Source organism: Psammomys obesus, unplaced genomic scaffold (assembly GCF_907164565.1).
Source record: "Psammomys obesus unplaced genomic scaffold, mPsaObe1.curated_primary_1811, whole genome shotgun sequence".
In the NCBI taxonomy this organism is placed as follows: domain Eukaryota; kingdom Metazoa; phylum Chordata; class Mammalia; order Rodentia; family Muridae; genus Psammomys; species Psammomys obesus.
The window spans coordinates 5218571-5230627 of NW_026596125.1; the positions used below are offsets into that span (position 1 = coordinate 5218571).

The 12057-nt window shown below is 43.4% G+C and overlaps 1 protein-coding gene, 1 non-coding gene and 1 pseudogene across 8 annotated transcripts in view; 2 read left to right on the top strand and 1 right to left on the bottom strand.

Moving 5' to 3' along the window:
• Positions 1-300: 300 nt before the first annotated feature.
• LOC129693300 (eukaryotic translation initiation factor 3 subunit E-like) lies at positions 301-1732 on the bottom strand (annotated as a pseudogene).
• Positions 1733-3633: 1901 nt separating this feature from the next.
• Positions 3634-3740, top strand: LOC129665238 (U6 spliceosomal RNA). The gene has a single exon (XR_008718355.1). It is a non-coding gene; the product is annotated as a U6 spliceosomal RNA (small nuclear RNA).
• Positions 3741-6332: 2592 nt separating this feature from the next.
• Btrc (beta-transducin repeat containing E3 ubiquitin protein ligase) overlaps positions 6333-12057 on the top strand; it is a 162599-nt gene continuing 156874 nt past the window's right edge. For 4 of the 7 annotated variants that reach the window (XM_055630132.1, XM_055630133.1, XM_055630135.1 and 1 more), the window contains exon 1: positions 6358-6476. In XM_055630132.1, coding sequence (XP_055486107.1) covers positions 6429-6476 — 48 coding nt within the window. In that variant the 5' untranslated portion in view covers positions 6358-6428. Of the gene's footprint in view, positions 6477-6814; positions 6866-12057 lie in introns of those variants that run through there. The other 3 variants (XM_055630137.1, XM_055630136.1, XM_055630138.1) reach the window with 3 other exon arrangements.

Consider the following 12057-nt stretch of genomic DNA (forward strand, 5'->3'; position numbering starts at 1 on the left):
GGCCAGGGCCATACAGAGAAACCCTGTCTCAAACAACAACAGCAAGGAAAGTACAAAAAGCGGCTAACAAAATCGCTCAGAGGTGGGGGAAAAAAAGCTTTCCAGGAAGCTTAATGAGCTGAGTTTGGTTCTTGGAACCCAAGTGGTAGGAGTGAATTAACTCCTTCAAGTTGTCCTCTGGCTGTCACACCGTGCCAGGTATGTCCACCCCACAAAATAATTAAAGTAGTTAAATTATTATTATTGTTATTTTGGTTTTTTTTAATAAGAGCCAACTTTATTCAAATTATCCAAAGTTTATAGCAAACATGTAAATTGCTTCTAAAAATGTATGTCATCCTTTATACATAAAGGTTACTGTGACTTTCATGGATTCCTTTTACTCGTTTTCTTTATAATCCTTTAATAAAAGCCAGAATCTTGGGTTGACCAGTTGGGAGCCTCTGATCTACTGTTCTGATTAAGTTTCTTTCCGATATTCATGGCCAACTTTTAGTCTTTTCAATCCCTCGCTGATAGGGTGAGACTGCGTTGCTACCCATTACCACATGACCTAGTTTTGAATCAGTCTTGGCATCCAACCTTGCATTTATAATCAAACTCACAATCCATCTTTCAGCTTTTTCTGGAGTCATATTCAGTTTATCTGCTAACATGTTAATGCTGATATACCCTGGTGGATACGACAAAAAGCCTCAAATATAAAGAGTCGAGCATTCTCAATGAAGTCAAGACATGCCACCAAGAAGAAGTCATTCACAAGCACTGATCCACACTCCCTCAGCTTTTTCTGAGCCCCCTCGAAATCAGAGTTAACATATAAGCATTCAACAAATTCTGTAGTTGGGTCTTTATATGTGTAAGACTCCTGCTGGATAACTTCCACTAGATCTTTCAGGAGGACCTGCCGGCGTTTTTGCACATCTTTGTTGTAACAGCAGTGGTCAAATAGTGGAGAATACGTGGACACATTGTCTGGATTGCATTAAGGTACTGTGGTTGGTAAAGGAAGAGATCAATAATATCATCACTTAAACCCTATCACTTAGGCCTTTTGGGTGGTTGAAAAAAAACAAACAGAGACCAATGGACGAGCCATGTTTGCTGCTGAAGAGACTGGAGCGGAGAACTCACAGAATGATTGTCTATGGTCTCTTTTAGTCAGGTCTTCCATGGCTGCATCCCAATTCTGCATTAAGATTTCAGAGGCCAGTTTTCCTCAGAGTGAACTTAAAGCATTTCTATCTGTGGCTGGAACCAAAACTCTAAAGAAGTAAAGATACTCTGCAGCTCCTGAGTAATTTCCACACTCATATTGGAATTTTGCGTATCTATAGAGTGTATCTAAACACTCTTGCCTAAACCCATGCTTGTCTGCCAGGTAGTCAAACAGCATCCGACCATCCCTGGTCGACTGCATCTGTCTTGTAGTTTCTGGATCTTCAAACATCTTCACAATTGGTTCTGTTTCTGCCTGGAGCTGCTTCAGCTGGGCAACAACTGTGGTTCTTTTCTCTCTCAAAGCATGAGGGATATCATCAGAATAAAGGTTTTTGAGGACATCCATAGCAAGTCTACCATATTGGTATCACTAAGAAGATCCAATTTTCCTTGTAGTAATTCTTTTTCCATTATATATCTCTTTCACAGAGAGAAATTCAAGGAACGGAAAGACCAGGTGCTGATCCAGAAAGTGCAAGATGCGACGAGTAGTTAGGTCATACTCCGCCATCTTGCCGGGGAAAAAGAGTGTTATTTTGGTTGTTTGAAACGGGGTTTCTCTGTGTAGCCCTGACTGTCCTGGAACTTGCTTTGTAGACCAGGCTGGCCTCAAACTTAGAGATCTGCCTGCCTCTGACTCCTGAGGGCTGGCATCAAAGGAGTGTGCCACCACCACCTGGCTTTAAAGTAATTTTTAAAATGAAAAAAAAAAAAAACCCAAAAAAAACAACAACCCAGAAAACATAAACGCAGATAGACATACAGTCAGACAGAGAGAGAGAGAGAAAGTGAGTGCACAAGAGAGAGACAAGTAGGCACCTGCAACTTAGGATGAATGTAAAACAAGTGAGCACCTGTAACTTAGGATGGGGTGAATGTGGGACCAGTGCAAGAAAAGCAATTGGGGTGTAATGGAGAGAGACATTTGGTGGACTGGTGACATCTAAATACTGAAATCAAGGAGTACTGGAGTCTCCAGCAGGAAGTTAGAGGACTACAGAATGTCCAGCAGGATCTAGGGTTCTCATGGTAGAAGCTCATTTTCTGATAGAGTAGGGTCTAAGTATTTCTTTCTTTCCTTACGTCACTATGTAGCCCTGACTGCCCTGGAACTCAATATGTAGACCAGGCTGGCCCCTTGCCTCTCTAGTGTCCCCCCCTCCCTCCCTCTCTCCCCACACCTGATGCTGGCCCCAGTTACCCTCCCCAACCCTGAGAGCACTTTTTTTATGATTTATTTTTAAAATTACATGAATGGTATATTTCCGTTTGTGTATGGCGGTTCTGAAGATCAATTCCAGGCCCTCAGACATTCTCAGCTTTCAGGTGTATATATTTTAGAATTTCCAGAGATTTTTGTTTTTCAGATGATAGAGGCCAACACCAAGCAGGGTGTCCACTGCTCGTTATCCTAATACTCTGGAGGAAGAGTGAGGAGCCAAGGTCAAGCTGGGCATGGTGGATGCCTTCAAAGCCGGGATAGGACAGCCAAGGCTACACCACAGAGAAACCAAGTGTGGAAAAACAACAACAACAAAAGCCATGGTCATTTTGGCTATGTTAGATATAAGTAAGTTTGGGGTAGAAAAAAAAAAAAGTACAGTTACTCTTGATCAAGAGGGTAGAAATGGAAGAGTGATAAATAGAGAAATAGAGACAGGAAGTTTTTTGTTTTGTTTTGTTTTAACTAACTCAGAAGGTGATTGTGTCTTTTTCCCCAAAGGCTTGGGTCCAATCTCACAGTCTTAATCTGAAAAGAAAATGCAAGAATGGGAAAGGTCTATTCCAAGGAGAAACAAACAAACAGATGGTAACTACTCCAGGCTATCAAATTCCTGGAATACAGGGGTGGATTTTGTGTAAAGGTTTTACTGGCTGGGGAGTGGATTAAAATATCTGCATAAAAGTTTTATGGGTGGGTAGGGTAAAATATTTGAATTCCTCACCCTCAACAAACTGTGTTACAATATTTGCTAGAAAAGACTCCCTTAACTACTCCAGGGCATCCAGTTCCAGGTCAAGCTTAACAGCTTCTTTCAGCTCAAAGACCCCTACCCTGCTGACTGTTATCTAAATCCTCATGTTTTTCTGCTCTCCATCCTCCACCTCTTCCCTCAGCCTTGGCAATTTGATTCCGAAATAGTTTTTCTCTCTACTTGAGGTAGTTTGATAGTTTCACTGCTTTACAGAGGCCATCTTGGGCTACATGAGAATTTTTGTCTAAAAAAATAGATAATGAGTAAACATTTTGAAAGAGGATCTGAGCTGGGTGGTGGTTGTGCATGCCTTCATCCCAGCACTTGGGAGACAGAGGTGGGTAGATCTTTGAATTCAAGGCCAGCCTGATATACAGAAGAGCGAGTTCCAGGACAGCAGGGGCTACACTACACAGAGAAACCCTGTCTTGAAAGAGTGCTTGTTTTGGCTGCACATATACTAAAATTGGAACAATACAGAGAAGATTAGCATGGCCTTTGCATAAGGATGACACACAAATTTGTGAAGTGTTCCATATTTTTATTTTGACAATGGAAACACGGTAATGAACTTTCATATTCCGAGAAAGAAAGGAAGAAAGGAAGGAAGGAAGGAAGGAAGGAAGGAAGGAAGGAAGGAAGGAAGGATCAGAGAAGTTTGGCTAATTACAACCCCATCCTAAGTTACAGGTGCTCACTTGTTTCACATTCATCCTAAGTTACAGGTGCCTACTTGTCTCTCTCTTGTGCACTCACTTTCTCTCTCTCTGTGTGTGTCTGACTGTATGTCTATCTGTGTTTATGTTTTGTGGGTTTTTTTTTTTTCATTTTAAAAATTACTTTAAAGCCAGGTGGCAGTGGCACACTCCTTTGATGCCAGCCCTCAGGAGTCAGAGGCAGGCAGATCTCTAAGTTTGAGGCCAGCCTGGTCTACAAAGCAAGTTCCAGGACCCGCAGGCCTGGAACTCACAGAAGATGCACCTGCCTCTGCCTCCTGCCTGAGTCCTGGGATTAAAGATGTGCACCACCACACCTTGGTATTGTTTGGTTTTACAAATCCCTCCATCCCTATCTGCTGCAGGGCAGGGCTGGCAAACCCTGCCCTCTACCTTGAATTCCTAGCCCAGAGGCTGGGCTTTCTCTCTCCCGGAGGCTCTTCACCATATAACCTGGACATTTTGATACCCTCTCCCATCTTTCTCTGTTCTCTTTTTCTATCTGTGCAAGCTTCATTCTCTCTCCCCTTTCCCTTTCCCTCCCCCCTGCACGCGGCCTGAGAACTGCTGGCAACAAGCCTGAATTTACGTACTATCACTTTGTCTTGCAATGTCCATTCTGCCGTTTCAATCAGCTATAAGAACCTTTTAAGACAAAGGGGGGGGGGTTTGCAAGGTGATCTGGTCATAACACAGAGAAACCCTATCTTGTAAAGAAAATTTATTTTTTTATAAATTAAAAAATATTATTTATTTATTTATTTATTAAATTAGAAAAAAAAGTGTCTGTGTGTGTGGACATATGTACATGAATCCTGGGGCCTACAGAAGCCAGAACAGGGTGTCAGGTCCTGTGGGATGGGAGTTACATGTAATTGTAAGCTCCTTGACTTTGGTGCTGGGAACTGAGCTCATATCCTCTGGAAGAGCAGCAAGTGCTCTTAAGCTTTGAGCCATTGCATCATCTCTCCAGTGCCCCAGGGAATTTTCTTTTCTTCCCTTTTTTCTTTTTATTTGGTTTTCTTTTTATTTGACTTTCTCTGTGTAGCTTTGCCTGTCCTGGACTTGCTTTGTAGACCAGGCTGGCTTTGAACTCACAGTGATCTGCCTGCCTCTGCCTCCTGCCTCCTGAGTGCTGCATCAAAGGTGTCACCATGCCCAGCTATGGAAAATTTCTTAACAAACATGTTTTAACTCTTCATTTTACACTTCTATATAACCTTTTAATTTTTAAAATTCAAGAATAACTTTTTATTGGCTGCATGCTTCTTATACATTAGTTATTATGTTGAGTTCTATGGGTACAGAGACAACTAGGATCAACATACTAGAAATATAAGAATCATGAGTTGTAAGGGCAGGTACTGGGCTTATTCTAGTCCACTGATGACTGTTAACTTTTTTTTTTTTTTTTTTTTAGAACAGGCTGGCCCGAACTCACAGAGATCTGCCTACCTCTCCCTCCCTATCTTTATTGTTTTTTTTTCTTTAGCATTTTCATAGTATTTGTCCTCATTCTTTGTTATGATTAACCCTTTTTTCCTTTTCTTTGCAAGATAGGGTTTCTTTGTGTAGCCTTGGCTCTTCTGGAATTAGCTCTGAAGTCCAGGCTGGCCTAGAACTCACATGTATCTATCCGCCTCTACCTCTTGAGTGCTAGGACTAAAGGCGTGTCCCATAACACCTGGTCCATTTGTCTTTTTCAAGGCCAAAGGAACTACTTACAGGCTTCACTTGCTTGAAGGCCATTGTATTTCTTTGACTTAGACCTCAGAGTTAGTAATGGCAGCCCATACTTTTTGAGCGCTAAATTCAAGATTTCCTGGATCGGGTTCTACTTGCCCCTGACTTGCTCTGGGGGAGAAAAGGCTCTTCAGAAATGAGAGGCAATAGCTTAGGCAGACTTTGAAACCTTGCATTGATGTTTAGCACATTTGGATCAGAGTGTCTAGGTCTCAGGTCCTCCTCAAATGCTTGATGAAAGAGATTTAGGAGGGTCCAGTTTCCCGAAAATCACAGTTAGGGAGGCCCAAGGACCCTGAGTTCTCTCAGTTTTCCCAGTATTTGGAATACAGATGAAGCGCTAGTCGCCATCTTGGTATCAAATGCCAAGCAAGCAGCCACTGGCGTCGTTCGGTAACCACGGCGACACTCTGGCTTTGCTGTAAACTACAATTCCCGTCAGCCGATTTCCCCTCCTGGCTCGCGAGTGCTCTACATTTGGCTTGCACACAGTCGCGACTCTACGCAGTGACTCGTGGGAGTTGCTGTTCGCCGCTTGGCCTCGCCACTTGCCACACGAAGCTTCAGAACTACAAGTCCCGTGAGGCAGCGGAGCGCGCACGCGTAGAGCTGCGGTCCGCCTCAGGGGGGCGGGGAGGGGGTGCCGCCAGTGCCAGGAGGAAAGAGAGGGCGGGGGAAGGAAGAGGAGGCGGGATCCGGGCGCTGCGTTGGCTGCGGCCTGGCACGAAAGGGGCGGCCCCGGCGGAGAGCAGACCCAGTAGCCCGGGCGATTATGGACCCGGCAGAGGCGGTGCTGCAAGAGAAAGCGCTCAAGTTTATGGTGAGGAGATGGTGCGGGCCGGGGAATGGTGGAGGCGGCGGCGTTGGCGTGTCGCTGAGCTCAGGCCTGGGTCACACGCTCACCGCAGGAGGGGGCAATGGTACTCCGGGCCAAGGCCGGTGGCGAGGCCGAGGGAGGGACTGGACCGGAGCTCGGAGGAGGGTGCGGGAGGGTGCAGAGGGGACCCTGGGGTGGGGGCAGCAGCTCCGCCATCTTGTGGAAGAGAGGCCAAGTGACAGCGGGAGCTCATTCGAGGTGGGGGCTCCTGGCGGCGCGCGGGGCCCTAAAGGGAAAGGGGCGTGGGGACAGTTACTGAAGAGCGGAGGAACCCGAGTGGAGAGACGCCTGTGGACGCTGCGGGCAGGGGCCTTACGGTGTCAGGGTTACGGGTAAGGCCTGGGAGAGGGGGTACGTTCAGGAGTGGGGAATAGTGGGGAGCTTAGGAAAATGGTAAGGCAGACACTGGGGACAGGGGGAAACTGGGCAGGGCTGGGTACTGATAGGTTTAACGGTGAAGGAGGGAAAGCCCAGGCTAGGGAAGGCAAGTAGTTTTGCTTCATTCAGCTGGGAAGATAGTCTTAGCCTAAGGGCTAAGGGTGGAATCCCAGTTGGCCAAACTAATGTTCGCAAACTCTGGAAGAGGCCTTATTTAAGAAGGACTCAGACTGAGGGCTACCGTGACAGTTCCTGGGAGAGAAAGACAGTATTGACTGTGAGCTAGAATTACAAATAGCTGAAAGGAGATACATGCTCCGCTTTGAAGGAGAGGGGCACAGTTATTTGTAGTAAGGACAAAGTGATGAAAGGAATGCAGGTACAGGTAAATGGGGATAAGATTAATAACCGATAAGAGAAGCAAAACAAAACTTAGGCCTTAAGTGGTGAGGCAGTAAAATGTGGAGGCCAGGTGCTGTATCACCCTGTGGGAGAGGAAAGGCCTTGGAGAAATGATGAGAGCTGTGAAGAAATTCTAGAGGGAGGATGTAAGTAATAGAGAAAGTGAGCTAAGTCAGGATTGGTGGTTGCCTGTGATATTTAGGTTGAAGCACAGTGTGGGTGACACATTTTGAGGGTATGGGTAAGCCCCTTAGGACCTGTTTCTTCAACTTTGTATGGTGCTTTTCCTTTGCTGTGCTTGTGTTTGGCAACCTTGACTAGGCTGATATTTGATGCTTTTAATCTGATGCTTCTTGTGTATCCGAGATGTGGACCAGCTTCTGGCTACATTTAAGGAGTAAAGAGTGATGGGATGCACAGAGTTTTAGCCTAACAGGTGGTCTCAGGGACATTATATTATTTCCAATCAAGTTTGGCTTTTTCCGAAGTAATTAAACCCATCATTCCAAATAGCATTTCTTTGTGAATAGTTGTTTCTTTGCCTAAAATGCCATAACAAATTAGATAAACATAGACACTAACTCAGTTAAAATTGGGTTTTAAATTGCCCTAGTAGTATTTATAGAAGCTGGTCAAATTTAAGTTTTTATTTTGAGGGCTGGAGAGATTGCTCAGCAGTTAAGGGCATTGCTGCTCTCCCAGAGGATGAAGGCTTCATTCCCTGTACCCACATGGCTGCTTACAGTGGTTTGTAACTCTCCAATCCAAGGGGATTCCACGACCCCCCTTTCGGCCTCCCTGGGCACCAGGTACACAAGTGGTGTCCAGACATACATGCAGACATCCATACACTTAAAATAAATGAATAAATAAAACTCATTAAAAGGGGCTGGAGAGACGGCTCAGTGGTTAAGAGCACTGCCTGCTCTTCCAGAGGACCCGGGTTCAATTCCCAGTATCCACATGGCAGCTCAAAACTGTCTGTAATGCCAATTCCAAGGGATCTGATACCGTCACACTAATAGACATAAAATAAAGTTAAATAAGTTTTAAAAAAACTCATTAAAAAATAAGGCTGTGGTGACTCACACCTTCAATCTCAGCACTTCGGAGGCAGAGGCAGGCAGATCTCTGAATTCAAAGCTGGCCTGGTCTACAAAGTGAGTTCTAGGACAGCCAGGGCTACACAAAGAAACCCTGTTTAGAAAACAACAACAACAAAATTCTTTTCATTAGTACCTTCAGAAACACCTAACTAAAGTTTGTCATTAGTAAAATTCTATTGAGCCTAAAGATATTTATTTCTTGAATTTCTGTCCTGTGTGTTTACATCTAAAAATTAAGAGACCTCAAGGCCTGGAGTTGTAGCTTATACCTTATAATCCAGTACTTAAGAATAGAAGCTGAGACAGGCCAGGAGGTAGCCCCCAAAATAAAAACTGCCCACGCCTTTAATTGGGTAGGTAGGTATATCTCAGTTTGAGGCTAACTTGGTCTATTTGAGTTCTAGAACAGCCCTGTCTCAAAAATCCACAAAAATAGAAAGAAAGAAAGAAAGAAAGAAAGAAAGAAAGAAAGAAAGAAAGAAAAGAAAAGAAAAGAAAAGAAAAGAAAAAGAAGATAATACTCCTGCTGAGTCAGGAGTATTGTCATGATTTTAAGGGCAGCTTGGGCTACAGAATTAGACCCTGTTTCAAGAGACAATAAAACAAATAAGCTGAGTGCTTTTGGGCAAGCCTGTAATCCTATTGCTTGGGAGACAAGGCAGAAGGATCTGGAGTTAAAAAACCAGCACGTTAATGCAGCCTGGGCTCCATGAGACCCTGCTTACAAATAAGCAAATCTGCAAAGAGACCTTGACATTTCGGGGGAAGGGAATGGAAATAAGCCAAGGCTGCTTTTATCTCCTCAGCCAGTTTCAAGATGTAAGTGAGAAAGTGCTTAGTTTTTCTAGTTTAGAGGGTTGACTCTCAGCACGAGCCTGACACTTCCTCAGATTTCTGGAGTAACGTCTGCAATAATGAGACTTAGAGATCATAAAGAGACATTATGAGATCATCCTTTTTTATTCCTCTGAACCACTTGAGCTCTGCTTTGTGCCTTGAGTTAGGCATTGATAGTGGCCTGCTGATTGAGTCAGGCGGACTTGGACATGACAAAGGAACAGTTTGCAGTTTTGAGGGCACCACACATTATTAAATGTTGAGCCAGTCATAGGGAGAAGCAGCCAAATTTTTCTTTTATTTTAGTTACTTTCTTTATTGACCTTGCCTGCTGTTGTGGCTGCTTTTTGAGGAAAGGACAACTGGAGGAAGAGTTGCTAAGGAGGAACGCCTCAGTGAGAGCGGCAGAGAATTAGGATTCTCTTTCAGCTCAGTCACAGCCTTATTATGAATCTGAGTAAGTCACGACCTCCCCTGGTGCCATTTTCCCCACTGTAACATGTCTGTCTGTTCAGAGTCAGTTTTAGATAGAGAAGGTATTTTATCTGAGCTAGCGTCAAGCAGTTAATGCATAGTGTACAGTGGGAGCACTATCCTCTTAGTCAAACTGATTTTTTTTTTTTGTGTTTCCCATCAGTTGCTAATAACAACTTTGGTACAGAACTTTTTTTAAAAAAGATGTTCTCTGTGTAGCCCTGGCTGTTCTGGGACTTGCTCTTTAGACCAGGCTGGCCTCAAACTCACAGAGATCTGCCTGCCTCTGCCTCCTAGGTGCTGGGATTAGAGGTATGCACCACCATATCTAGTTTTAATTTAAAGAATTTAATGTAAAGTTTATTGAGAATGTCAACATGGAATACTGGCATGAGTTAACTTAATATCGCATTACTGCAGTACTTGGTCCAGGAGTTTTGCCATGAATTGTTAAATAATACTGTCAGAACTTCTGAGCAGACTGTTCATGCATGGTCTGGCCCTTGGATACTTGTGAAAAGTACTGATTGTCTAACTCCTGAGAGCAGAGAAGTGAAAAGAAAGCAGTAGTTTGTATGAAATAGTCTGTGTGCTGATGTGTCTCATCTAGCTTTAGCGGGGCCTTAGGGGCCTTTCCTTAGTCAACAAAAGTATAAACCTCAGAAAATATAAACGCTAGAAGAGGGCCTGAGCAACAAAATGAAGACTAGGGAGAGGAGCTAGGCTACATGGATATGAATGGGGGAATAATGAGATTACTAAGGAAAAAACTGGTGTTTAGTTTAAGAAATGGGATAAATGTATTCTTTTCCAGCCAGTTCCAAGATCGAGCAAGAGAAGTAATTTTAAGCCTTAAAAAAATTATTTTATGTACATGGATATTTTGTCTGCATGTACATCTGTCTGCACACCAGAAGAGGTTATTTAATCCCTTGAGGCTACAGTTAGAGATGGTTGTGAGCCATGATGTGGGTGCTGGGAATTGACCCCTGAAAGAACAGCCAGTGCTCTTAACAGATGAGCCATCTCTATATTCCCAAGACATGTTTTGTTGGTTTTTTTTGGGGGGGGAGGGGGGGAATCTGTTTTAATTTGTTGTTGCTTTTTGTTTTTTTGTTTGGTTTTGTTTGTTTTTTGAGACAGGGTTTCTCTGTATAGCCCTTGGCTGTCCAGGACTTTGTAGACCAGGCTGACCTCAAACTCATGAAGATCTGTCTGCCTCTGCCTCCGGGAATGTTGGGATCAAAGGCATGTACTACCATGGCCTGCCTTGTAAAGACAATTTTATTTGGGTTTTTATTTTGTTTGAGACAGGCTGTCTTGCCCAGGAGGCCTGGAATTTACAGGGTAGCTCAAGCAGGCCTTAAGCCCAAGTGATTCTCCTTACCTGTCCTTCCTGGGTGTTGCTATCAACCATATGCCACTATGCGTGCCAAATAGAAATCTCTAGAAGTTCTACAGTAGATTTTCTTTAACCCAGTGAGATTGATTGCCAGCTGAGTGGTTTACATGTGAAAATAGCTCTGTTGGTCAGTTTCTCTGCATCCTTTTCCTGTTGCTTATTTGTTTGCTGAGACAGGATCTCCATGTGTTGTCCAGGATGCTCTCCAATTCTTGGACCTGCTTCCCTGTCATAGATGGAGCTATGGACACTTGGAACCACACCTACCTTCCCAACTTAAATAGTTTTCAAAAGTTTCTTTTCTGTATTCTCATATAAATATCAGGATATAAAATTATAGCCTAAAACAGAATCTCATGTGATCCAGTATGTCTTTTGAGCTGTCTTTTAGCCCAGGATGACCTTGAATTGCTTTTATTGCCTATACTTCAAGCGTTGAGGTTATACGTGATTACCACATTTGATGTTTATTGATAATTCTTTGTGCTATTTTCCTAGGTTTGTGTTTGTAGTAGATGTTTTTAATAAGTTAATGAAAATGAATTATCAAGCTGGACTTGGTGGTTCAGGCTGGTGTTAATGCAGGTACTGAGGAAGCTGTAGAATCTTTGATTTGAGAACATTTTGGAATACAGAGTGAGTTCAAGGCCAGGATAGGTGACTTAGTGAGGTTTTGTCTTAAAATAAAAACTAAAAAGGATAGGATAGACATTGTCTAGGCCCTGAGTTCAAATCCTGGGGCCTGAAAAGGGTGAAGGGAAAAAAGTGAATTATTGAGTATAAAGTAAAAATTTTATTTTGAGTAGTTGCTTGGATTTTCATTTTCTTTCTTTCTTTCCTTCCTTTGTTTCTTCCTTCCTTCTTTCCTTCCTTCCTTCCTTTCTTTCTTTCTTTCTTTCTTTCTTTCTTTCTTTCTTTCTTTCTT